This window comes from Ambystoma mexicanum, chromosome 8 (genome assembly GCF_040938575.1).
Source record: "Ambystoma mexicanum isolate Mex_15411 chromosome 8, UKY_AmexF1_1, whole genome shotgun sequence".
NCBI lineage: Eukaryota > Metazoa > Chordata > Amphibia > Caudata > Ambystomatidae > Ambystoma > Ambystoma mexicanum.
In genome coordinates, this window is record NC_090929.1 from 588,584,405 (window position 1) to 588,611,765 (window position 27,361).

General features: G+C 47.5%; 1 protein-coding gene across 1 annotated transcript in view; it reads right to left on the minus strand.

The window, feature by feature from the left end:
• Nucleotides 1–13,693, minus strand: part of GPR153 (G protein-coupled receptor 153) — a 397,691-nt gene extending 383,998 nt beyond the window's left edge. Inside the window, exons 1-2 of the mRNA XM_069610290.1 lie at nucleotides 13,077–13,693; nucleotides 5,319–5,851 (exon numbers count right to left, since the gene is read on the minus strand). Of these exons, the coding sequence (XP_069466391.1) occupies nucleotides 5,319–5,674 (356 nt within the window). The 5' untranslated portion in view covers nucleotides 5,675–5,851; nucleotides 13,077–13,693. The remainder of the gene's footprint in view (nucleotides 1–5,318; nucleotides 5,852–13,076) is intronic.
• Nucleotides 13,694–27,361: the final 13,668 nt, after the last annotated feature.

The window sequence follows — 27,361 nt, forward strand, 5'->3', positions numbered from 1 at the left end:
ATAACGGAAAACAGAGGAACAAATATACAAATTGTTTTTTCATAGTTGAAATGTCAACTTTTAACAATTGAAGGTAACACCCTGTCTGACTCTTGCATATGTACAAAGTTAGATCGCCTCTTGAATTGCAATAATTCACTGTGTTTGTTACCCTTCTGCCAAACCTTGGTTTCGAACTTTGCAGTTATGTCATAGGGAAAAGGTATGAACTCTAGTTATTGGGAGGTTGCAGGCAAATGAGGCGCTTCAAGACAAAATAGAGAAAGGGGACGAACGGTCAAATTCCCAGATAAGGGGCCTCATTACGACCCTGGCGGTCCCGTAATGAACGGTGCCGGTACGGGACCGGCGCCATTTATTACGGGATGCCCTATTACTAGGTTCCCTTGCGGGACCCGCTCAGAACGTCTGGTCAGACCAGATGTCCTTAGGGGGTCCCGCAAGGGGACCAGGGAGCTAATAACGGGCCCGTTATTAAAGAGCCCGTTATTAGCTCCCTGCCCATTCCCATTGAGCCCTGTGGGGGCTCAAATGGGAATGGGGATGGGTTTTTTCAATGAGGAATTACTGGGTCCTCCAAGGTTGGAATGGCCCGCTAATTCCTCATTGAAGGAACCCGGAGCTGAATCCCGGTATGGAGGCATTCTATCTCCATACTCGTAATGAGGCCCAAGGTCACAGAACTGCAGGGTGACTTGCAATATCGTTTTTACACATGGTGGGGATAGTTTATTCCTTATTAGTACCCGGCGAGGGCGCAATCAGAATGCAAGAGCCATTCTGATTGGCCCTCGCTGAGTCATTACCAGGCCGGGAATCCCTCCATCAGGATTCCACGGCCTTTATCCCCGGCGGGGGGCGTGGCAACCTCTCAGCCAATGAGGAGGCTCGAAGCGGGGCCATTCCCGCTCCGTGCCTTCCCGCGGCTGAGAGGCTTCCTTCGCCCCCTGCCAGGGACTCGGGTAAACCGCTTTTTTAAATTTTTTTTTTATTCTCTTCACTCCCTCCTACCCGCCCCCTCCACTTGCCATCCCTGCTCCGCGCCTCCACACGGCTGGAGGCTTCCCTCATCCCTCGCCGGGGACGCTGGTACATTTTTTTTTTTTCTTCCCCCATCCCACTCCCGCCCTCCCAACCCCACTTACCTCCTTTTTGATCCGTTTTCGGGTGCGGACGCGCTGGGAACACTTGTGTCCGCTCCCGATTGCCGCCGACGGACTCCGTTTTCCCTTTTCATGGCTTTAGTGCCCCGGTCACGCACATAATGCAGGCTGGGGTACTAATAGCAATATGACCTGAGCGGCAGGGGCATTACCGACTCAGGTAATGCCCTGGGGCCTTCGGTAAGGCCCTCGCTTCACTCTGGGCCTATACCTATGTGCCCCGGGGCATTACCTGAGTCAGTAATGCCCCCGCCGCTCGGGTCATATTGCTTAAATATACCCAACGGACTCATCCCATTTAATAATTGATCTGTTACTTAATCGAATGCACAAGACCTTCCAGTTGTTGAATTATATAATCAATGTAGAAGAAAAAGAAAGAAGAAAGAAAAACACTAAAATTAAGCTTGCAATGTTTTGTAAAATACATTTTTATTAGTTTAATACAATGCTTTTGAAAGAGGTTTTGTTGTTTAAAATATGTGGACATGCAGAAAGATGTGTGTTCTCCCGTGTTAAACCCCAGCACTATACAAAAAGCACATACTAGAATGATCACGTTCGATTAAAGACTGTAATGGTAACAGAAATGTATTCTAAAAGAAAGGAGCAAGTCACCGCTTTAATTAAGTGCTCCACTGGCATCTGGAATTCTGCTCTGTGCTGGCTCAAGCAGCAGACATTGTAACTACTATAATTATGCAACAAACACTGAGCTGGGGTGCGGGGGAGCATTACTGCATCAGGTAATGCCCTAGTGCCCCAGTTACAGGACCGGGGGCTTTAGCTGACGTGGTGAAAAGCCCCCCAGGGAGGGGTTTATTGCTATTAGTATCTCGGGGGTATTAAGAGAATACTAGAGGGGGCAGAGAGGCAGACAGGCTCAGTCGCTATAAAGCGATGGAGGTTGCTCAACACAATGGCTGTGGAGTGAAAAGAGTAGACTGCTGACTTCATTTGAAGCACAGCTAGTCTTTGGCAACCATGTTTGGGTGGATATAATAAGCGAGGGATACATCGCATGAATGCGTAATTTTATGGGCCATCGAGAGGCGACTAATTGGTGGGAAGCAAAGAAAATGAAGGATGGCAGCACGTAAGAGAATGGTAAGGAAAAGGAAGCAGAGATTACAGTTGTGGAGAAGCAATGATGGCAGCAGTGGAGAACTGACTGAACAGGAACAGAAAAAGAAGGAACACAGGGAGGTACTGGCGCATGAACATGGTGAAGGAGAGGGAATGTGGGCCTGGTAAAGCCCGCAACACGACCAATCACTGCATTAAGGTAAGTGTAAAACATGGTGCTGTGGTACTAATATAGCAATAAAACCTAGGTGATCAGGTGTTAATAGCCAGGGGCCAAAGCTATAGGCCCAAGTGCAGCAAAGTTTTATTGCTATTAGCAGCCCAAGTTTTCAATCTGAAAGCCCGGGGTGCTGACAGCAATTCAATTTGCTTGAATGAACAGGACGCGCTTGCAACGTCCCATTTAGTCTAACTAAATACTTACCTAAAATGGCTGCCTAGGAGATGGTAGGTGGAACCCCTCTTCCATTTCCACGGCAGACCAGGAGGCTGCAGTGGTGGTGGCGGTGGCATTGCCAAAATAATCCGATAAGTGGGGTCAGCTGGTGGGGTGGATTGGGGAGGGAAGGGACCATAGACTGGAGGGAATTGGAGGGCGGGGGAAAGATGGCGGTGGGTGTGAGAAGCTTTCAGGTTGCTCGGAATGTAGGCTTGGATCATACGATTCAGCCTGCCATCTGAGCAACCTGATTGGCTGTCTCCCCTGCTCTGGGTGACAATAAATGATTACTCTTTCAATTGCAATGACATTTTCATATTACAGGTGAATAGTTATGACACTACTAGATTGTAATATCATTGCCTTGTGGCAAAACAGGATTATTTCTTAGGGTATATACGTACACATATGTCATCCTCTACAGCCTACACCTCCAAACTTATCTCCATGAGCAAACAATTCTGCACTCTAACCAACTACTTGTTTCTCACATGAGCCATCATAATCGGCAAACGGGATTACTGCAATGTGCTTTCTATGGTCACCTCTGCTAAAAATCACACCAAACTCCAACTTCTTCAAAATAAAGCCCTACGTGAAGCGTTGGGACTAAAACAGTTTGGCCACATTTTATCTACCAGGCGTGACGTTCACTGGCTCCCTATCAACGTCTGCATCAAATTTAAAACGTTGGCCATAACTCACCGATGTGTCCCCTCTAACTCATCAATAGATCACCCCTAAACCAGTTGTGCTCCCTCTGAGATCTTCGGCAAGCCGCGACCTATTCATTCCCAGATACAAAAGCGAAAGAGCTGGGAGTGCAAGCTTTGGCGTCACAGCACCCTCCCTCTCTGGAACTCTCTCACCCAACATCAGAAATTAGCGCTCCTAACAACCATTTATTAAATTGGTGAAAACTTGGCAGTTCCACAAATGCGATTAATGCAATTCATACCTCCTTGTATGTTTTTTGATTATCTCCCTCTGCCTTCTGTGCAAACGCTGTGATACCCTAGGGTTTGGGCGTCACATAAATGCAATAAACAAAATAATATGTATTGTAAAGACAACCACATGATTAAAGAAGACATGGGTGGAAGTGGTGTATGGGTGCCTTGACATTCTGTATCAAACCAGTCTGGTGTCTCCAGTCCCTTTACAGATTTCTGGTCATCATAATACTTCTGGCGACAAACTCTTTGTGGAGGAGGGAGAGGTGTAGGTTTTGCACTACAGATAACAAAACAGAATGGGCCTCATTACGAGGTAGGTGGTAAGGGATTAACGGCACCGGTATGGACACCGGTACAGGTAATCCCTTACTACCCTATTCCGAGGTCCCTTAGCGGGTCCCTTCCTTAACGCCTGGTCTGACCAGGTGTTAAGGATGGTACCCATTAAGGGACTTCACAGCTAATAACGGTACCGCAAATTGCGGTACCATTATTAGCTCCATCCCCATTCCCATTGAGCCCTATGGGGGCTCGAATGGGAATGGGGAATGGTTCCCGGAATGGGGACTTACCAGGTCCTCCAAGGTTGGAATGACCCGGTAAGTCCCTATTTCGGGAACCCGGACCCAGAATGCGGTAAGGGGGTAGCCATGGTGCTTGTAGCACAATGGCTACCTCCTACCTCATAATGAGGCCCAATGACTCCCTAGTCATAAATGAGGATCCCACCTTATACTTCAAAGTCAGCATTGACTATGAAACCTCTAAAGCTGTGTCACTGTTTTTTGAGACTGGTAACATTGAAATTATGCTTCTGATGGGGAGCCGTGCCAGCATGTTCATGAGTTAAAAGAAGTAAGAGCGGGTGTATGTTCCAATCAACTTACTGGGCCTTATTATAACTGTGTTGGTCCGGAAACAGCGGTACCTGTAAGCCTACCAGCACTGTTGTTTCAGGACTGGCACAATACGGGTTTGCCTGCCGGAGCCACTGTGCCCAAAAGGGTAGACCCTGCCGGACACAGCGGCCATGGTAAGCAAGCCGTAACGGAAGCACCGACACTGTTATTAACGGTGCCGGTGCTTCTGTGTTCCCCATTGGGAATGGGGAATTACAATTTACCGGCGCCTGACTTTCCGGAATGCCAGGGTTGTAATCCCCCGGTGTTACCGACAAGCCAGGCGCCAGTAAATCTTACAAGTCCGGCGGCAACCCGCCGGTAGCACCGGCAGAGTTGCCGCCAGACTTGTCCATTATATGTGGATGTTGCCTTATTAATTAGAGTTCCATAGTAGCGATATGCGTGGGTGTGTGAACCTCAAGAGGTAGGTCTGAGTACTGGAAGAACTGGGACAGTTTAGCATCCTACAGAAGCTAATAAAATAGGTTTTTCTGCTGTGGGATATCAGTGATATCATGGGTAACCCTCCATGGCCTGTCCTTTTGCTGTGCCCGTTCACACCATCTTGTCATTCTTAAAGTGGTTGTTGTATTAGTCATGTATTTTACTTTGTGTAGGGTCTGTTTTAGACTGTTTGCATGTGATGGGCATTGCAGGGCTGAATCACTGGTGGTGCGACAAAGAACAAGTGTTTAAGTGCCAACAGCTAATTCCGTTTGTAATGTGAACAATACATGTGGTAAGTGTGTCTTTTCAATTTTACTATAGTTACCTGTAGTTTACTGGCCAGCGAACCATCCACATCCGGTGATAGGACAACGAGGTCACAGAGAAGCACGTTACCAGACTTAAGGTATAAAACGTAGACACAAAAACCTTGCAGAGGCCTTCGTTCCACTCGTAGTTCGAGTGCTGCCTGCGGAGCTGTATCACAGAGTACATGGTTATTGGAATGGTTAGCGTGAGTATATGAGTACCGGCTAACGTGCAAATCAGGAACTCAAGAGGCTTCCATTTCTTCTGCTTGGCACTCACGCTCAAAATCCCCCAGGTGTTGGCCAAAAGCGATATCCCAGAACAGATGAGCCAGGCTACAGCGTTGTTGTGCAGTCTCTGCTCATCATTCATGGTGAAGCGAGGGGGCACCGTCAAAAGTGGCAAATTGTGAACTGGTGGTTAGGATGAACAGAAAAAATAAAGACATCCTACGGTGGAGCTTGAGCCTTACCGGTATGTTTGGCTTAGGCCCCACCATCTTTCACTGGCATGTAAATACATTGTTGAATGTAAACGCAGCTCAAATATCTGTAAGAGAAAAAATTAAAGCATTAGTCATTTCACCAAACTTTGTTTTATTGCAGACATCACACCTATGCAATTGATCATGACCCTGTCAACCTTCAAGTAAGTCAATATTATAAATAAAACTTGTGGATATTTACACAGGTACAGCAAGCTCAATTATGTGTAAAGTTTTAGTGCTGTTCTTGGTCAAGCAGCGATTTCCTCATTCAGACGAGTAGAACAGAAGAATATGGGCACGCCGCCCCTTGGCCCATACGCCGCTCTAATCAGTCATGAATTCCAGCTACCTCTTGGCCCAAATTAAGTCGAAAGATACGTCATGGGGAGCCGAAATAGTAAGGGGGAAGTGAGTGACCACAGACATTAATGACCTCTGGGGAACGCATATAGACATATTGATTGAACATAGAGAATACATTCCTTTATGGAACATTGGTCACTGAATTCTAAATGATAATGTCTCATTCATAATTGTTTAAATGACACAAGTGTTAACCTTTGATAAGCGATTTCAGTGTCCATGTAAAGAGTGTATTGTGAGATTTGACACAAATTAGCACGAAAAAACAGAAAGGTAGGACTGCATGAAGTTGTCTTGATGCAGCCTTAACTTTTGTATTAGAGGAAACAGTATTAGCCCCCGTTAACATGGGGGACCTACCTATTGCTTTGTATACAATTTTTCAAGAAATTGTTTTTATTTGATGAATTAAAAATAAAAATCTTTACTCTTTACATCAGAAAGGTTTGTTTTCTCTCCATGATGTTAGCACGGTTGTCATACCTGGGGATTACTAAATGGTCTTCATGGGGGCGGGCAGTGACCCACTCAGATTTGTAAAGGGTAATAGGAAATGTTCTGCTTTAGTCATTAAAAGAAGAAAATAATCTGTTCTAGTTTAGCAATCCTGCCCGGCGTCTCCTCCGTGCAGTAGAGAAGTTAGATTGCTTGACTCAATGGGCCTCATTACGAGAATGGAGGTAACCATGCCGCTTTTTGCGACATGGCTACCCCCATTCCGGGTACCGGGTCCGGGTTCCATGAATGGCGAAATACCAGGCCATTCCGACCTTGGAGGACCCGGTATATCCTCATTCAGGGAATCCAGACCCGGTACATCCCCATTCCCATTGAGCCCCTATAGGGCTCAATGGGAATGGGGAGGATGCAAACAACGGGCCCGTTAATGACAGCCCCGTGGTTTGCATCCTGGTCTGCTTGCGGGACTCACTAAGGACGCCTGGTTTTACCAGGTGTCCTTAGCGGCTCCCGCAAGGAGACCTCGTAATGAGGCGGTAGGGGGTTAACGGGGCCGGCAGCTCTACCGGCCCTGTTAACCCCCTACCGCCTAACGTGCAATGAGGCCCAATGTACTTCTTAGTATTCCAATTCTAGGGTAGGCCGAAAAGATGGCTGCCAGCAGACTACCATAGAAGCACTGTTCTGTGTCTAACACTGCGATTTCCTCAACTCCTGCCCAGTAAAACAAACGAGAAATGCAGAATCCTGCGAGGCACATGCAGTGAACACAAAGGCAACCTGATGTGTATGTACGGGGCTCAGGGCAGGCTCCAAAACTACTGCTTATTACAATCCCTGCAGAAGTATGGCTGATGGAACCAGGCAACAGTGTCACTGGGACACCTCTTTCCCAGTTGCAGACTACTTTTACTAGTTAGTTCAAACAACACTGCAACAGCCAGAGTGCACTAATTTCATAAATGAAGGGCAGAAACTTGAAGAACTGTGTCCTTTTGGCATGTTGATAGCCAAACAGCCTAATCATGCCTTGTTAATGGACCAGAACATGTGTGTTTAACAGGATTAGCCCAAAGTAGCACTGTACAAATCAAGAGCAGAGCAACCAATGTCCATGGATATGGATGGTGAAGCCGCCGCAGAATGTTATCTTCTCTTCCTCAAAATATCCCAGTTAAATTTCATTCATGAAATGGGAGGGAGCAGTAAAGGGGCGTGCTAGCCTGCGACATTGACAAATTAAAAAATGGGACCTATTTCCTGGTTCCAAAGGGAGGTAGGCATACATCTTCATGGTCACTGTGGTTCACTGATCATTTGCATTGTCAAAGTGATGTCAACTTTTCTTAATTTCATTTAACATGTATATATAAAGCCAAAACCATGGGGAGGTGCTTGAACGTGGCGGGTAGGTGATACAAATGGCGAAAAGCTAACATACAAAACCAAGTCATAAAAACACACTATGAATGCACAAGCAAGACAAGAATCAAAAGGCAGGTGATTACTTGACCAAAATAACTCTGAATCAGTGGGTATTCAGTATTTTCTCTAATGTGCAAACATTTGGGCCTGGTACTTATAGCTGGGGCTAGGAAATGACTAAGGGAAATAGAGGCCCCAGTAAAGAAGTGAAAGTACACCCTGCGCTTTAGAGCCCTAGGGACGCTTAGCTTGAGGACCAGATACACTGTGTGAAGAACGAGTGTCCCTGCCCATAGTAACTTTAGTGGCCAAATCGTTGCAGTTCATCAGATTTACAACTCCATAACCCAGTCACCTAGGGCCTCATTACGAGGTCTCCGGTCCAGAGATATTGCTGGTCATACCAGCACCAGCATTTTTACTAGACTGGGGAACCCTGGGTTTGCTGGTGGGGGCTCTGATCTACCAGCAGGCCTGAACTGGCGGTAGATCAGCCCCCTGCTGGCAAAGAAATGCCAGAATCACTGGTACTACAGGGGCTGGTCATTCCGTCAATACCATCCCATGGAGTCCTATGGGACTCGAGGAATGGGAACTTACTGCCATCTCTGCTGCCCTTAAAATCCGTGTAATACCGGGATATCAAGCGGCAGAGACAGTAGGGGCACTTTCTTAGGATCCCGTCAGAATAATGAGCCCTCTAATATTGAAATAATATTAGAATATGTCTAATGTTAAGAGGCACCCAGTGAGGCGAATGGGTGCTACGTGGATGAACAGGGTTCGAAATTGCTGGGAGCTATTTAGAGCCTGTTCGTAGTCCAGGAGAAGGTGTTTAGCTTGACAACAGCAACTACCAGGAGCTACTTTTGGCTCCTGAGGCAAGCTGGTGCCATACATACATACCTATGAGGCATTTACTTTCTGTAAATGGAAAAGTGCATACAAACCATTAGGGGTATCTAGTAGACATTTAAAGGATATGTTTGCATCTCCTGTAAAAGCCAGAATTGCAGACCGCTGTGTGCTAGCTCCTGCCTACTAAGTGATGGCCCATACCCAGCAGCATGTTTTAGCTCCTGCTCGTCAAATCTTGATTTCGACCCCTGCACGAACATATATACTCCAGCAAACAGCATGGGGGCAGAGTGTGAAGAAACGCTAAAGGGACCCCAAGACAGAGCTACCCATATCCAGTGTGGACAACCCCAAGAATTGCTCTACATTTCTGATATTGGCACAGGGAATGGACCACTATGCGGGGGGTGATTCGATAAACCACACGGTCTCTCATTTCCAACGGCTCCAACCATCAACGGAGCCTGGATGAACATCCCAAAAAGTGTCCAGCGCACATTTGCAGGACACCAAGCCAAAGGTTAGACTTGCTGCACATATTCATAACACATTTTTGGGGGTTACAAACCAGTCCCTCTGCCATGTCCTCAAAGCAGGCTATGCTTCCATCTGTGCCCCACTGCTCCCATGGCCCCCTCAACGAACCCGCCTCCCAAGGATATTTGTATATACTATTTCCTGTCCTGGAAACAAAAGAAAGGTTTAACATGCCCCAATGCCTTGCGGGCTGTCCGCCCTTGTTGTGACCCAATTTCTACCCCTTAGTGACTTCAAACTTCGCTGGACCAATCCCTGGAAAAGTTATAAATATTTTTGAGGGAGAAAAAAAGTGTAGGTAATTCATTGAATCACAGAATACCGTCCCCAGCACTGCAACCAACTCAGTGGGTTTGTGAGAGTGAAAGAGGCGTGTTCTGCCTGGCTAGCAAAAGTGGCCAGTCAGTAATGTGCATGCTTTCTATCTGAAGCAGAAAGGCTCAGACTGCACGGGGGTTCTAGACCCTGGCTAGGGAGGGCTGAAGCCCTCCAACATTGAGGCAGAAGTCATCCCCCTGTTGTAATGCTCAACCCGTACTCCGATACCAAAGGGTGCGATGGCAAGAGCTTGTCAAACCTCTCACCTCGGAGAGCGGTGTATTTTGTTAAAGGTAAAACCATCATTACAACAGCAACGTACGGCAGCAGATGACAGAATCCTGCCCAGACAATATCAATAGACCCGCCCCCACAGAATCCTGCCCAGACAATATCAATATTGTCCCCGCCCCCTAACGATGAATCCAAAGACTTGACTGCGCTGATCAGCTTTTAGATGGCCCATGCTTCCAATTATAAGCATCTTTCTGAACCTAAACAGCCCATGGATTGGGATGAAGGATGGATCTAATGAGCCAAAGGAAGACTCAATCGCTGTTTAGCATCCTGGGCTCAGAGGAAGGGGGAAAGGGAATTCGACATTGCTATGTGTTTAATCACCGCCCTCCCTGTGTCAGCTTTCAAAACTGACATCAAGCCCTACAAATCTTTGAGGCTGGCTCCACCCCGGGCTAAGGGCCTTTCGGAGATAGGCTCCCAAGAAGTCATTTTTCCACTCATGCAACGTCACACCACTTAAGGCTGGCTATCGAGATCATTGTGTTACTGTAAAAACGGCAACCGATAAGGATCTTTCCCAAATGATGCATTTCAAATTCAGCGAAGGGACAACAGTGGTGGCGAGTCCTTTTCCAGTTGCCGTTCTGCACAGTCTGTGCAGCCAATATAAACAGCGGTCATGCTGTGGCAGCTGGGGAGGAGGAGATGGAATTATGCCCAGAAAGGGTGGGGGGTGGAATGAGAAATGTACTTTTCACCATGTGCACATTTGTCAAAAGAGCAAACAGGGGACCTTTTTCTCAGAAAATGTGCCTCATGCAAATTTGGTTCCCATGCTTCCCTCGTTCGCTGAACATCGCTCCACAACAACGAGGCAAATGCTTATGTGTCAAAACAACTACACAGCCCAGTCCTCCTCCAGCTTTGCGGCAGCGAGCGCTGTGGCAAGACCGCCTTTCATCGCACAGCGTGGATCCCTCCCACTAGCATCTTTAAGACACGTGTCACATTTAACAAAAGGCGGTGCTGCTTTCCAGAAATACGTACCATGTTTAGCCTGGGGTTAGCGGTAATTGGGCACACTTTTGAGCCACCTGCGTGGTCTTTGCTCCCTTAACAGCCCTCTGGAAGCGTTTGCCCCTCCTTCCAGTTCACCCCCCTGGAGCGTTTGTGGGAACTAATGTCACATTAGCAACAAAAGGCGCAGGTTAACCCTAACACCACACTAACCTGCTGCCACACTGTGAGGCAGTGACATAGCCAAAAAGCACGGTAAGATGTAAAGACACAATGCAGACTGTGCATGACTCCTGGCAGCCGGGTAATGCTGGGCTGTGATGCGGTGCGTGGTTGGCTTTGGCTGTGTCTGGTTCATGATGCCTGTGCAGCTGCATATAAGTCAGAGTACCACTACAGTTGGGGTATCATTGAGGGGTCAGTATCCAATCAGAAGGGAGATCCCGGGCAACTGAGTGGAAATGGTATGCCCTGCATTCAGAGGCGTTGCTGGGGAGGGGGGTGCTCAGGGGGCTATAGCCTCGGGTCTTTTGGTAGTAGCCCCGGATAGAGGCTCTGGAGTTACTTCCAAAAAGGCTAGCTAGCCCCCACTCCCGACAGTCGGGACATTAGCGTAGCTCCGGATCTTTTCCAGACCTAGCAACACCCATGCCTGCATTTGTGTCACAGCACATTGTCACCCCACGTTGCATTACTTAGGCTAGGATTGCGTTACATGGCATGACACATCTCAACACACAATTCTTGCACTGAAACAACACAGCTTATGCAACGCAACATCTGCAACATGAAGACGAGTACCTGCACAAAATTTCACTAGACACCACACTAACCAACAACAGATACGCCAACACAACTCTCCACTCTCCTTAAACGCCACGCTGACATACGAAAGAGAATCACACAAGCGATTTACATTAGCAGCCCGGAGCACGCATAAACCCCTTCTCCAGACAACTCACAAAATATCGAACACCTGCACAACCCAGAGTGCCCCATCTTTTCAGCTCTGCACATGTCAACGTTGCAACACCGCAACCTTTATCAGCTTGGCATGCTCCAATGTTAGTCGGTTACGCTGCCTCTTGCAGACCGAGACACTCCAAGGTGTGCCATAGAAGACTCAATAGCATAGCCTGACATGGTAAAGTGACTCCCTTATTGTTCTGTGGGCCAGCACGCTGGGGGGTACGAGCAACTTCAGTGACTGGCAGCAACAAGAGATGTGAATGTTGGTTCTGCTGCAGTCAGTCTGCTATACTAGCATCTGGGCTACACCAACTGGCGAGACTATATATCTGCCTACCAAATCAAGCGATGTGGCACTGAGGGGGTGGCAGTGCAACAATAACACAATTCGAAGCGGCGGGCTCAGAGACCATGTTCTCCCTATAATAATTACATCTGCCCCCTTTCTAAAGGGATCTCTTTTTTTTTTTTTTTTTAAAGCTGTGAAACATTTCAGATCTTATAAGTGATGTCACTGTGAGATAAAACAATTTACCCAGGATCACAAACTTTAGTTAAATGGTGAAGTGTTGTAATGTTTGGCTTAGAAATATACTCTGTTTCAAACAGATGACTTGAAAAGTACACAAATCATGACAAACCAAGTTGACAAATCTATAAGCCCTCGTATAGGTTGAGCAAAATCAGTATTTTATATAGTAACTTCTCTCTCTCTCTCTCTCTCTCTCTCTCCCTTCTTACTTGAAAAGCAACTACCATAATCCAAAATCGTGTTTTACCGCGTAACCTGCACATCACAGTAACATGCATTCTGTGGTCAATGCTCTTTGAGGTAACTGATAGGACCAGGTGGTTGTACAGCATCACATTTAAATGCACCCAATAACCCTGGCACGTTATGTTCGGCTCTCCAGCCTCTCTTGGAAGTTGTGTGGTAGCGAGGATCAGCGTGAACAGGTCAACATTAAAAAAAACGAATTACAAGGTAAAGTAGCAAATGAGCCCAGAAAGTTAAAGGTTCAACGCTGCGTTTACCCGCAAAGGTACCGACTGGGATCCTGTTAAGGGGCTTATTCATAATTATGACTTTTACAAACAAACCTTTTTTCGGCCAAGCAAGCAGGCGACGGTACCACTGAAGGAGGCGGGCAGACTGTTTCGGTCCGACAAAGGGCACAGAGACCAGCAGCAGGCGGCGCTTTAGCTGCAAGTCCCGCAGCATGCCCGAAATCCCGATGGCCTCTCGCTATCCCGTAGGCTGGAAAAAAACACAGAGAATCCCTCTGCTGCCCAATCCTGGAGACTAGGCAGGGCTGCATGCCATAATACAGTGCTCACTGGATGTCTGCTGTGATATCATGAGCCGCGAACCTCTACTGCCGCTTTTCCCCCCCGAATGTAAAAAAAAAAATAATAAAAGCCGGGTTGGAGCTCCCGAGCTGGTGGGGGCGTGGCTCGGCAGCTGGAGGGGCGTGGCTCGGCAGCTGGAGGGGACGCGGCTCGGCAAGCGAGGCAGTGCTGGCTGGGGGCGCGTCTCGGCGAGGAGATCCCGCTCAGCCGTCCCCTGTACTCCTCCGCCTCCTCTTCTGCGTGGCCCATTTGACGTGCACTATAATTGGGAACACGGAGTTTACACACTGACATGTTCGATTCTGCCAGCGGTTCTTAAATCCGAACACATTCTGACACCAATTTTCGGCGATGAGGAACGCCGGACCCTGCGCAGGCTCCATCAGTCATCGGTGACACCGCGTTCTGTGGGAACCCAAGGAAGGGAAGCAAATTATTATGTCCCATCTACGCCAGAGCAGTCATGATTTGTGAGGCAATTGGACGGAGTCACGGTTCAGCAGCCCCCTCGTTTTTTCCATCTTTTGCCGCTGTATCCTCGGTTTTCTTTTAACACCACGTTGAAAAAATGAAAAACACAGTGCTTTAAGTGGGCTAAGAATTCTAGGGGGAGACTAACTAGCCTCAAAATAATGTGTGAGTGGCGACTAGGCCTGGCGAAAAAAGCTAAGAAAAAGAAACCTTTAAAGACGTGAGTATTGTATACAACTAAAAGAGTGACTTTTCAAAGGTGCTCGAGATTTCGTAGTGGGCTTACAATTGAGTAAAATGTGTTTTAAAAGGTGCACTAAATATAACTAATATGCAGCCAAAAACGACAAAAATTTTCAAATGTGTTATAAGGAATTAAAATCAAAATAGGTCACTTCAGGTTTATTCTTTTAAATGGAATCCATGATTCTTAGTCTATTACGTTATTGCAATGACACGACTTTAATATGCTAAATTCCAATAACCAAACAGTGTAATCTCCTCATCTAATTTTCCCTCCACAGTTTTACAAATAATGTAACTCCAAATGTTAGACATGCAAGCAGTGATTCGAAGTATGGGAGAAAGTCGCATCTAATGGGGAGGAAGAGCAGCACTGTCACTAAATATATTTTCATTGGGCCTCATTACAAGTCCGTCGGTAACTGTGCCGGTAAAACCGGCAGGTTGCTGCCGGACTTGCAATATTTACCGGCGCCTGCCTCGCTGGAAACACTTGGGGGTTACAACCCCGCCATTCCGGGAAGTCAGGCGCTGGTAAATGTAAATCCCCATTCCCATTTCAGTCCCATTGGACTCAATGGGAATGGGGACCACAGAAGCACCGGCACTGTTAATAACAGTGACAGTGCTTCAGTGAAACTCTGCGGGTGCCATTTCACCCTGGGTGGGATGGCACCCGCCCACAGAGTCGTACTGTGCCTGTCTGATAACAACAGTGCTGGTCGGCTTAGCGGCACCGTTGTTACCGGACCGGCACAGTCATAATGATGCATTGTCTTTTAGTGCAGGGAAATCAGACCAGGGAGCCCCACAGAGTCCCGACTTGAGGACAGACGTTTGGTCATGCCCAGGCTGTGTACTGGCTAGCCCTGGCCCACTTCAAGATCTGGAGCAATAGATTTGGAGTTCAATTCCAAATCTTACATTATTATGTTCATTTTACAAGTTGTTTGGAACCCAGATGTTACATGAGCTACACCCTTCATGTTTCTTTAGCAATTGTAGTCATACCTTTTAATTAAAATCCCGAGTCATTGTCCCGACTGCTGCAGCTCGAATGATGTGAGCCGTTCAGAACAAAGTCCAGCAGAATGTGGATGAGTGTGTTGCTGTGTGAGATCCCTGACATTGCGCTCTGTCTTCGCTCACTATCCAAAGGAGGTGGTTTGTGAGCTTTAAGCACTTGTCCCCCAATCAGAGTGTGATGGAGTGTGGAGGAGTGTGTTTGCTCGAGGGATCCCTGACATTGCAGTCTGTCTCTGCTCACTACCTAAAGGAAGCGGTTTGTGAGCTTTAAGCACCTCTCCGCCAAGCGGAGCACTGCGGAGTGTGGATGAGTGTGTTGCTGTGTTTCTGTGATTCCGCGGTCCAGCCTTACACATGCTCTGAAGCATCAAGGTACTAAGCCTTTTAAGGACCAAGGAACAACTAACGCTGCTTTAAGTGGTGACTGTGCAAAACATCAGCCTGGGATCAACACGGTTCAACAGTAAACGGTAAGAGGAGTAAGATACCTTTTGCATATCTTGGGAAGTGTCCGAAGCATTGTAAGTGTATCGGATGCAGGCTCGTGGTGTGCAGCATGTTTAGCATCAAATGCAGGTGGATTCGTATTTCTGGGCTCGCAGCGTGTGAGCCAACGGTTGCCCAGTCTTCACCCAGCGCTCCTCGTGCTCTCCAGAGGCACAAGAGTTCAGAACTATCTCTTGAAGTATCCGGGAGCCGACTGGTTCTTATAAAATGGCACTTGGAATCGCTAAATAGATATCTGCGAAGTGCAGAAGTTGAAACGTAATTCCGGGCTCATAGGGAATTTTAACATATTCTTTTTTCCCTGCAGTTCAGTCGAGAAATATTGTTCACTACAGTGACCCTGTAAATCACTGTAGCCTTTAACGAGAAGGTAATTTAAGTGTTTTTTTTTTGGCGATTAAGAACTGTGATTCGTACTATCTTGTGGCTCCAGTCTTTTCTTAGTGCAAAGTGCAAAACAGCACAGGGCAGGAGAAACAAAGAAACTGTGAGCATCTCATTGATCTCATTGATGGCCGCTCTGAAAGACTTATAATTATCCCACAGAGATCAATCAACAACCTTGTCAAAATTGAATGATAATTGTTCTAGTATTAAACATCAACTTGAATCAATGAGAGGAGACATCATGGTCCTAACGGACTTTAATCCTTCAATGGACCGAAACGTGGAAGCCATTGCCATGCATGTAGAGGTAAACGCCATACATTCTACTCTAGATGATAACCCACTCTCAAATTCTGTTCTAGAAGAATTTATTAATGTTGGCCCAGATTTCGGATGTTCCAAATTCAGGAGTTGATCAAGCCGGGACGTCAGGGGAATCGATGGTCATGCCCCCTAAAGTGTTGGAGATGGCAACCTCTTCCTAAACTCCCATAACGAATCCACTGTGTCAGCAAATAAAATAAAAAAACAATAGCAAGAAGCCCAAACAATCACTGGAGGCAGTGGAAATCAAAACTGAAGAACAGAAATAAAAAAAACGAAGAAAAAGAAGAGCAAAAAAACACTGGAAAGTCACATTTTTCCGAGCCTTAAACAGGATACGCGATGATGCACAGGAGATCAGTCAGCCATCTAAAATCAAAAACTAAGACCTTTGGCCAACAGGTCGACTTGCGTGAGGAACAAACAGTAGACCAAAGACAAACATATTTGCTTTCTTCACAATGAGTCGATACACAGATTGAGATCATGTAACCACAAAGATTACGTGTTGGTATGTTAACAGAAAAGCCTGTTATACAGCTGATTAGGTGGGAACCCATTTTCTACCTACAGAGGTAGAAAGAATATGAACCTCAATTCAAATGACAAAACTCAGGTGGAGAATCAATCAATGAGGAACTCAAGCGTGTCTACTCTGCCCGTAGGAATTGGACCCAGGAAGCAAATAATAAACATTTGGTGACTGAGAGGGTAGCTAATATTGGGGCAGCTCAAGCAGGCAGCTCAAACATGGAACAGACTGCTATATCCCAGATTGGTCAGGGAGACAAGTTGAGGACACATATTCTCAAGCCCTTTGCAACGCCCAAATTCACAACTATCCTGCCAGATCAGAAGCTCACAAAATTGAGAAACGTATCTGACATCCGAACAAATGGTACCAATCCTAATGGTAGAGGCAGAAGTGAGCACAAGAGTTCTAGGGCTGGTAGAGTGGGGAATCCGGGTGTGTATAAAAAAGGCCCTTAGCAGATAACAAGACTAAGATCTGGTCCCTACTGCCAGATATTTATTTATTTATTTATTCATTTGTAATGCGCCGGTAACTCGCGAGTTTTGGGGTGCAGAGACATGGACACGAAGACAAACAAAATGGGACGAGACAGTTCCTAATGAGATCGAAGGTTTAGTGGGTCAAGGATAGCGAGGTCAATTAAAGAGATACGTTTTCACTAACTTACGAAAGCGTAAGTAGTTGGGTTCTTTCCTTATGTGGATTGGCAGATTGTTCCAGATACCTGCTGTAATTACTGGGAAGGATTTTCCCAGTCCAGACCTACGTTTGTGTGGTATTACAGCGATCCTGTTTTGATCCGAGGATCTTAAGGCGTGGCTTGGGACATAAGGATGTACTTTCGATTTTAGGTAGCCTGGTGCCTTCCCATGGATGCATCTGTGGGCTATTGTAAGCGCCTTGAAGTGGGTTTTACTCTCCACTTTGAGCCAGTGTAATTCCTTCCTGGATTTACTGATGTGGTCTGATTTGGATTTGCCTTTGATTATCCTAACTGCGTTGTTTTGAATAATCTGGAACGCTTTATGCTTTTTTTGTTGGCTCCTAGCATAAGTGCGTTCCTGTAGTCTAGACGAGAGAGGATGGTTGCTCTGGCCACTATGGCGCAGTTGTTCTCTGAAAGGTACGGTCTAATGGTTCTGAGGAGTCTCAAATAATAATTGCATGTTTTTTTTATGTATTGAGTCTGGGCTTCTGCTCCTAGGGATGCTTCCATCATCATGCCCAGGGTTTTTACTTTCTCAAGTACTTTGATGGTGACGTCATTGATCTTAAAGTTTGTGTAGTCATGGGATAGTGAGTTTCTGGCTTGGGTGGAACCGAAAACCATCAGCTCGGTTTTGCTGCCGTTCAAACACATCCAATTGGAATCCATCCATTGTTCAATGATGTTATAAATTCTGATTAGATTGTCATTGTCAGTTTTATGGTCCCCGCTAAGTTCCAGTACCAACTGCGTATCATCCGCATAGTTGGTAAAGAATATATCTGCATGATCTAGAATGTAGCATAAGTATCTAATGTGGAGGTTGAACAGCAGTGGGGACATGCTGGCTCCCTGAGGAACCCTGCAACGGATCTCTCTTTCCATGGAGAATTTGTCTCCCCAATGGACTCGAGATGTCCTGTTTTTTAGAAAACACATTATCCATGTTTTTGCCGCTTGTGAGCAGTTTGCCGTTTTGCCTAGGGCTACTTCGAGTAGATTATGATCCAGTAGATCAAAGGCGACATTGAGATCTAACAGGATGAGAAGTCCCATTTTTCCCTTGTCTAAGATGCTGAGCATCTTTGTCTGTAAATCCAACATTGCTGATTCTGTGCTATGAGATGGTCTGAACCCAGATTGTTGTGGGTGGAGTGCATCTGAGGCCTCAATGTGTGCCTGTAATTGTGCGGTGGCTACTTTGTCCATGATCTTAAGCAGGAAGTTACAGTTGGTTATTGGCCTAAGGTTGCTTGGGTCTCTTGGATCCAAACCAGGTTTTTTTATTAGTGGGGTGACTGTGACTTTCTTTATGGCCTGGGGGACTAGTTGGTCCTTAAAGGAAGTGTTTACGATTTTAGCAAGTGTTGGGGCGAAGATATCTTGACACAGATATTTTAAAAGTTAAACAAGGGCGAGGATCTGCTCCAGTGAAGGAACAGATAATTGTATCTGCTGGAACATGCAGGGCTCCAGTTCTTTCAAGGGTAAAGCTATGAGTGAGTTTATTTTCTGTAACCATGATCTGATTCTCTTTCAAGAAATCTGTCTCCAAGAGAGTTTCATATTAGATGGTTTTAAAATCATAGAACAACGGGGGCGCTGTTGAGCGCCGAGCAAGATGGGCGCCTGAAGCGTGAGCTCCGTGGCAGGCAGATCTCTCGATCCTGATCTTGGGCATGCACGATCTACGACTTGTACCAGACGACTACGATTCGTGAGCTGCTGGTCCAGGGACCAACTGGTCCAAATCCCGAAGAAAATCGGTGCTGGGAACCCTGAAATCGGGACCTGGCACGGCCGTTCCCCGGAGCCTGCGCGCCAAAACCTCAGCGCGGATGGTCCCGGCCCTCGGAGCCGTAGCGACCTTCCGCCTTGCGGGGCCCCGAGGGGCCACTGAGCGGAGATCAGGAACGGGCCATTGGATTATTGGGGTCGCACGACCACTGGAGCTGAAGCCTTCCGCTTGCCGGATCCACACGCGGCATAGGCCCTCATCCCGCGTCGGCCCTCAATCTGCAGTCTACAAATCGAGCAGCAACCACCCGCACCACGTAGGGGACGACCTGCTCCTACCGGGTGACGTGGCGGGACCCCCTTTACAACCTTACCGGCACCCAGAGGGACCCGGACCCCAGGCGGCCTGGCCGCCACCTGCCTGGATCCTCCTCGAACTTGAGCTACGTCGGCTGGCCTCTGCCTTCGAGGCCTGGATCCCCTGGGGGCTGCACCTCGGGGACCCTGCCCGTGGAAGCGAGCGACACTACCGGCACCCCCGCTCTCTCCGGGGCCACATCACAGCCACAATGACTAAAGGGACTGGCAAAAAACAGAGCTCCATAAACATGTTTACGAAGGCATCGGTCGTCCCTGCCGAGGAGGCCACCGAGCAGACCCCCGCTACTACCTCATCCACCGCTGCCTTAGAATCTCAGAACATGATGGACTTTATCCCTGAGGGGTTCACCACGCTTCACTCGAAGCTCGATGATATGAATGGCACCATCTCCTCTATCAGGGCCCACATGGAGAGGACCGACGGCCGAGTTCGGGAGGTTGAAGCCAGGATGGGATCCGCCGAGGATGGCCTGGGGGCACTGCGGTCGGAGGTCGCGGCTCTATCTAACCGCGTCCTTGAGGTGGAAAAGAAAAACGAAGACCTGGAATCGCGCTCGAGGCGCAACAACCTTCGTATCATTGGGGTCCCTGAGTGTGGCATCGGAGAACCGATGGAAGAATTTGTTGAACGTACGTTATTGTCATTACTGGACTCACCGAAGCTGTCCCCGCAGTTTGCCATAGAGCGGGCACACCGGGCTCTGGCGCTTAAACCCAAGCCGGGCGCACCCCCACGACCCATCATAGCCCGGGTCCTTAACTTCCATGACCGAGATGTCCTCCTTAGAGCCGCAAGACTTAAAGGCGAACTTTTACTAGACGGAGCAAGGATACATCTATACCCGGACTTCTCGGTGGCTGTCCAGCGGGAACGCAAGACTTTCCTGGCAGTGAAAAGGAGGCTCAGGGATCACGGAGTCAAATACTCCATGTTATACCCCGCTAAGCTACGTGTTGAACACAACAATCAGGTATCGTTCTTCACGATTCCAGAGGAGGCCTCCAGATTTATTGACGATCATTTTCCAGGCTGACCCTCCCCCCCGGCCATCCCGCTACGACCACTCGGAACGCCCGTTGGGGGGGCGCCGACACAGGCTCTCCCCCGACGCCAAGAATGTACTACATCTATACTTAACAACATCTGTCAGTTTGATTAACCTGCATAGCTGTGCCAAGGTAAATTGTGCCGATTATAGCTGTTCAAGTAACGTCCATAGCATCACTGTAGGCACCATGTTTTAGCTTGATCTGCCACAGGCCCGGAGCGGCGTCATCGGTCCGGCCCATAGCCCCCCAGGCGTTGATGCCACTGTTTTGGATTTGGTTAAGGGGTTTTTGGGTTGCCATTCCTCATGTTCGGGGAGGGATGTGGGTGGGGGAGGGGGTTGATGGGGGTTTTTGTTATAAAAAAGTTTAGCTTTGGCAGAGTGTGCGGTAGGCAGGGCAAAGCAATGTTGATGGGGCTACAGGGCTGCAGCAGCGTCCCACTGGACATTATCCCGGCGATATGAGGGCTACCCCTCCCTTGGCGGAGGACAATCTAACATTTGCAAGCTGGAATGTGAGGGGACTGGGCAACTTTAAAAAAATGAGACAGATACAACTACACATGGAGTGCCATGGGTCCAAGATCCTGTTTTTACAAGAGACACATGCGCGATCCGAACATTGTTTGAGATTTGCTAGGACCTGGGGCCCCCAGAGATACTACACCAACTTCTCTACTCAAAGTCGGGGGGTCATGACTATCATCCATAAGAGCCTTACATTTACACTCATCTCCTCACAAATAGACCCACAAGGCAGATATGTGCTTCTCCACACAATACTCCAAAATAGGGAGGTGATCCTCCTTAACATCTATGGCCCTAACACGGATGACCCGGAGTTCTTTACACACCTCACATCTCTCCTTGAAGGCTTCCCTTTGGTCCCTATCCTATGGGGGGGGGGGGAATTCAACATCCTCTTTGATATAGACCTTGATAGATCTGGGTCCAGGCCTCGCCAACTCATCAGGGCAGCCTATCCTGCACTATCATCCCTTCCCCCCATCGCGGCCGTAGACGCTTGGCGACTGATTTACCCTGATTCCCGTGTCTACTCCTTCTACTCTTCAGTCCACGACTCCTATTCTCGAATCGACAGGTGGGTGGTCTCCGATGCATTGATTAAAAATGTGGTACAACTAACGATCCTCCCTAGGACCCTATCTGACCACTCCCCGGTGACCATCACCATGGACTGGGGATCGGGTGGAGACCGAGCTAGACGATGGAGGATGAAACCTCAATCTCTTCTTGACCCTCTGTTTAGATCGGAACTCGAGGTAGCCATCGAGGAGTACCTCGAAATGAACAGGGACTCGGTATCTTCCCAGGCCACCCTATGGGAGGCCTTTAAAGCGTACATTAGGGGCATAGCAATATCTAAAGGGAGTGGCATACTTAGAACAATCCGAAGGGATATCACGATCAGCGAAACTAAACTATCAACCCTGGAAGCCCAGTGCTCGCGGTCCTCAACCCCTGCGACCCTCGCGGCCTTGGGAGTAGAGCTGGACGTGTTTCGATCCCTAGCGGAACGGGAACAAAAATTCCTTGATAGCCCCGGCCTAGTGATGAGATATGGAGAGGGCGGGCGCCCGGGCCGCTTCCTCGCTAGACTCGTCCGACATGAACTGGGTGCCCCACATATACCTGGGATTGTCAGATCAGATGGCTCCTTGGCTACCACGTCACAGGAAATCAACTCGGAGTTCTTTACTTTTTATGAAGCTCTATACTCCAATTCGGACGAGGCTACGGAGACAGAGGTGGACTCCTATCTTACGGCTCTCCCCCTAATGGTCCTCTCTCCCGGGACCGCTGATTCCCTTGATTGTCCACTCATCACTGAAGGGTTTGCGGAAGCCATTGACTCTCTCTCCTTGGGGAAAGCCTGATGGAATCCCGGTCGAATTCTATAAATGCTATAAGACCCTCTTACTCCCTCACTTACAGGCTCTTTGGGAGGAATCGGTGGAGGCAGGCACACTCCCTCCATCACTCCGGGAAGCCACAATTATGGTACTACTTAAACCTGGTAAACCCGCCACCCAGTACAGCTCATATCGTCCACTCTCCCTCATAAACTGTGACACAAACATTTTTGCCAAAATGTTAGCGACGAGACTTGCTCCCTGCATGCCATCCATTATACACCCGGATCAGGCGGGGTTCATTCCAGGCCGATCCACCGCTATGAACATCAGACGGCTCTTTAATATAATCAGCAGAATCAGCCCCAGCGTTCAGGCGGTCGCCGCGACCCTCGACATGCAGAAGGCATCCGACTCTGTCTCTTGGAGGTACCTCTGGCGGGTGCTCGAACAATGCAAATTCGGGCTGGTGTTTCGTTCCTGGGTCAGGTTGCTCTACTCGGGACCGGTGGCCAGTGTCCGCACCGAGGACAGATGCTCCCCACTCTTCCACATTGCCAGAGGAACGAGGCAGGGCTGCCCGTTCTCCCCCCTGATCTTCGCTTTAGTGATAGAACCCTTCGCCGACATGCTCCGACAACTTCACTCACACAGAGGGCTCCGCTCGGCGGGTCAAGCCGATATTTAATCGCTCTATGCTGATGATGCACTCCTTTTTGTACGGTCCCACTCCACTAACTTACCCCCGATACTGAAAGATGTGATCTACTTCGGGAACATCTCAGGCCTGAAGGTGAACTGCTCAAAATCTATGCTCTTTCCGCTCACGGAACACACCCTCCCCCCTCCTGATACGATGGGATTCCTATGGGCGCCGATGAAGTTCACATACTTGGGGATTGTAATAACCCGTCAACCTGAGACTACCCTAGAGGAGAACTACCAAAACTACCTAGCGCAGCTGGCAACTAAGTTCCCGACATGGAGTAAATTGCCGATCTCTCTGGTGGGTAGAATAGGACTACTAAAAATGATAGTACTACCCCAACTATTATACAGATTCATTAATGTCCCCCTGTGGCCGGGCGAGGGTTTCTTCCAAGCATTGACACGTAGTACCAACTCTTTCCTGTGGCACTCAGGTGCGGTCAGGCTTAAGCTCAGGACCCTATCCACCCCGATGCCTGATGGCGGCTTTGGGGCTCTCGATTTCCTTAAGTACTGGTTGGTCTCCCAAATCCAACACACATCTTACTGGTTCAACACAACTGACCCCCCTCCACATGTCAGACTTGAGAGACTTTCGGTCAGCGACCGAGATATCCGTTCCCTGGTGATACAACCCATTCCCCTCGCACGGGATTTGCTGGACCCTGTGGCCTGCACCTCCGTGGCGCTGTTGAAAATGTGGAAACTATTAGAAACTCCTCACCCATTTCATGGTAATCTCCCACTGTGGAACTTTCTCCCCTGGATCCCACGAGTCCCGCCGCCGACTGCATGCAGATGGGCTGAGGCGGGATGTGGAATGGCCCGAACTACCGCTATCCTTGAGAAGTGGCCCAAACGCATGGCTTCAGTATTCAGCCCTACGTAAAACCCTTTAGAGAAACTACACCATGTTCCCCGCAATGCCACCAGAGGACCCTGCTATCGAGGAACTAACTTCCCCCACACCCACTAGAGGGAAAATATCTAGGTTATACACAATGATGCAATCCAGAACCACTCCGAAATTTACTGGACTAAGGCGGGCATGGGAAGGGGACCTCGGGGTGGAGGTGACTGATGAGCGCTGGTCCCACATGTGCGCCCAAATACACCAGGTATCTTTCAATTCCCGGTTCAAATTGATTCAATTAAAGGTGCTACACAGATTTCATTATACTCCAAGCAGATTGCACCGAATGTTTAAAGATCACTCTCCGAGATGCCCCAGGTGTGGACAAGATGGCGCTGATTACATGCACATGATCTGGGATTGCCCCCGCCTCTCCCACTATTGGGAGAGGGTATTCTCAACTGTATCTGCTATGCTCAACTGTCCCATCGACCCCTCCCCAGTAAAGGGCCTGTTTCATGACTTTCCAGAGCTACCCCGAAACTCCAGGAAACTAGCCGGCCTTTGCATGCTCCTTGCGGTGCGGGCCATTCTGCTTCGCTGGCTTCGCCCCGCACCCCCCAAGCATGCACAATGGCTCAACGCTCTCACATGGGCCTCAGACACTGAGGAGGCATGGTCCTGTCTACAACCAGTTCACTCGAGGCCTAGAAATGTCTGGACCCAGTTTCGTTCCTATATGTCAGACTTAAATGCGACACCTGATACAACTCACCCAACTACTTCACCCGCCCATGCGGGTGATTCACCCTAAGCCAAAGGTTATTTTATGTTGTCCTCGCACTGTATGCATCCTTGATGGAAACTGTTAATGTCAGATGCTCTGCTTGTATGCCTGCATTGACCCTACTGTACCCACCTTGTGCTTACCCCCTGTACTGTTCGTCTGTACTCTGCTGCCAAACTGTTCAATAAAAAAAGGTTTAAAAAAAAAAAAATCATAGAACAACTGGCCATCCGTCCTAATGGTGCTAGGCGTTCAGGTGGATTAATAGCGGCCCGCAACTCACTAATGTTAAATTTAGATCTGATTAGTGTAGAGGTGCAAGGAATTATGGTCGCAAGGGTGTCTCTGAAAGTGGGGAAAGGTAATACAATTATTTGTGATTTTTAACTTCTCTTGGAACCCCGCGTATTCTAGTTTATCTGTGTATATGGAAGATCTATCTATTCTGTTTATGGAGGTGAACTCCAGATATGGCCAAGATAGTTTGTGTTTGGCTGGGCATTTAAATTCACGCTTCCTGCTCAAAACACATATGAAAGGTGAGAACTCTGTAGGGAAACAACATTGTGAAAGGAGCAAAAATTATTCTTGGACTGGAGTTGGCGGTTGGTGAATGGGAATGTCAATGGGGACCTGGTTCCTGCAATTACATTGCAAAGAGAGTCTGCAGGAACAATAATTGATTACCGGGTGCTTTCTACAGATATTTTCAGGCAATGTGAGACTTTCAGAATAATAGACTTGGGCTCCAGCGACCATAAACCATTAACAGCTTCTTTCATCCTGAATATTCAGGTAGCGGAGAAAGGTGTACATACAAGCATTAGGTTAAATTCTAGTAAAAACAGGATAGTACAATCCAAAAGGGAAGGATCCATTTTGAATAAGAAACCATTGGTAGTCTTGAGTTATTCTGCAGAATCAGATCTGGAGAAGTGGTGCACGCCTGCAGGTTTCGTAGAGTTTCTGTGGGACCTTGATGAACAAAAAATAAAAAATGGACATACATTCCATGGGCATAAGCACAACTTGGATAAGGAGACGTCCGGGTGGAAAACAGATCTCAGAAAAGCGATTTGTGCTCTCAAACATCAAATGATTCCTTTGCCGGTCTTCCTCCAAAAGAAGAAAAAGTCCATGCAACATACGTTTGAGCTTAATGTCCCCGATGGCCAATTGATGTTAGAGGCAGTAAATACAGGTAACTCTACTAATTTTTGCTGCATGATTAATCAACAACAAGCCTCTCACGGATATCTCCACAGTAATGTGGTTAAAGAATCCATTCAGCTTAAATATACCAGAGACTTCTTTAAGAAGCCCAATCCAGTGAGTATGGTGCCATTAAAAGAGTCCCCTTAGTTCTTGCATCTTGATCAGGAATTCATTGAGGAATTAATATTCTGAGCATCTATGTTGAGGGCAGCAGGCCCTAATGGACTAACCAATCAATCCTAAAAAAGGACGGAGTGACAAGGGCACAAACCCTGCATCTAATGTTCAATGGCATTTTGACACATAGACGATGTCTGGAGTCCTGGAACAGGCTATTATAATTGCCATCTATAAGAAGGGAAATCAGGCTTATCCTGCTAACTATTACCCGATCGCCCTACTGGATATGGATAGTAAAAGCTTCTCTGGAATAATACTGAAGGAATTGGGGCACTGGGTTTAAAGGAAGGGTATCTCCGCAAAACATCAGATCGGCTTCTGAAAGGGCTTGTCTACAACATTGAATGACTTAATAATGAGCACTGTAAAATTAAATCTTGGTCAAAGAACAGTCCTACTCTCTACGGAGCCTGAATCAATCTATCAAAAGCCTTCAACACGGTCAACAGATGTAGACCGTGGGTCAAATTGAAGAACTGCATGCTCACAGAAGGTTTATTGGCCATTATTATTCACTTAAACGAGAACACCTTTATACAACTAAGGCTAGATGAGCATGGTCATTTAACATCATGCATACCAACAAAGCGAGGTGTGAGGCAGGTATGCATTTTATATAGCAGATCTAGCTGGAACTTTAACACCACATGCACTAGCTAGACCTAAAATTGGTACTTGTGTGATTCATTGGCTGGCCTATGCAGACGATATAGTCCCTTTGCACTATATGCCCGTAGACCTCCAACATCTGCAGACTGTTTTTAACAACTATGCATCTCTGAATGCTCTGCTTATCAACCCGGCAAAATCATATATCTTAGTCTTTTGCAATCCCTTAAAAAGAATTCTGAAGTTTGACTGGAAGTTAAGTGATTAAATATTACCAGTCACAAAATAAATTGTATACTTGTGTTTTTGCCTAAGAGCCTGTCCTTCATTAAGAATGCTTGAAGTGGACATTGAAGAAAAATCCCTACAACTTCTGTGCCAGATGAAAAATATCTATACTCACTTTGTAGGTTTTCCATGCTTCCGTTAATAAAATTCTACAAG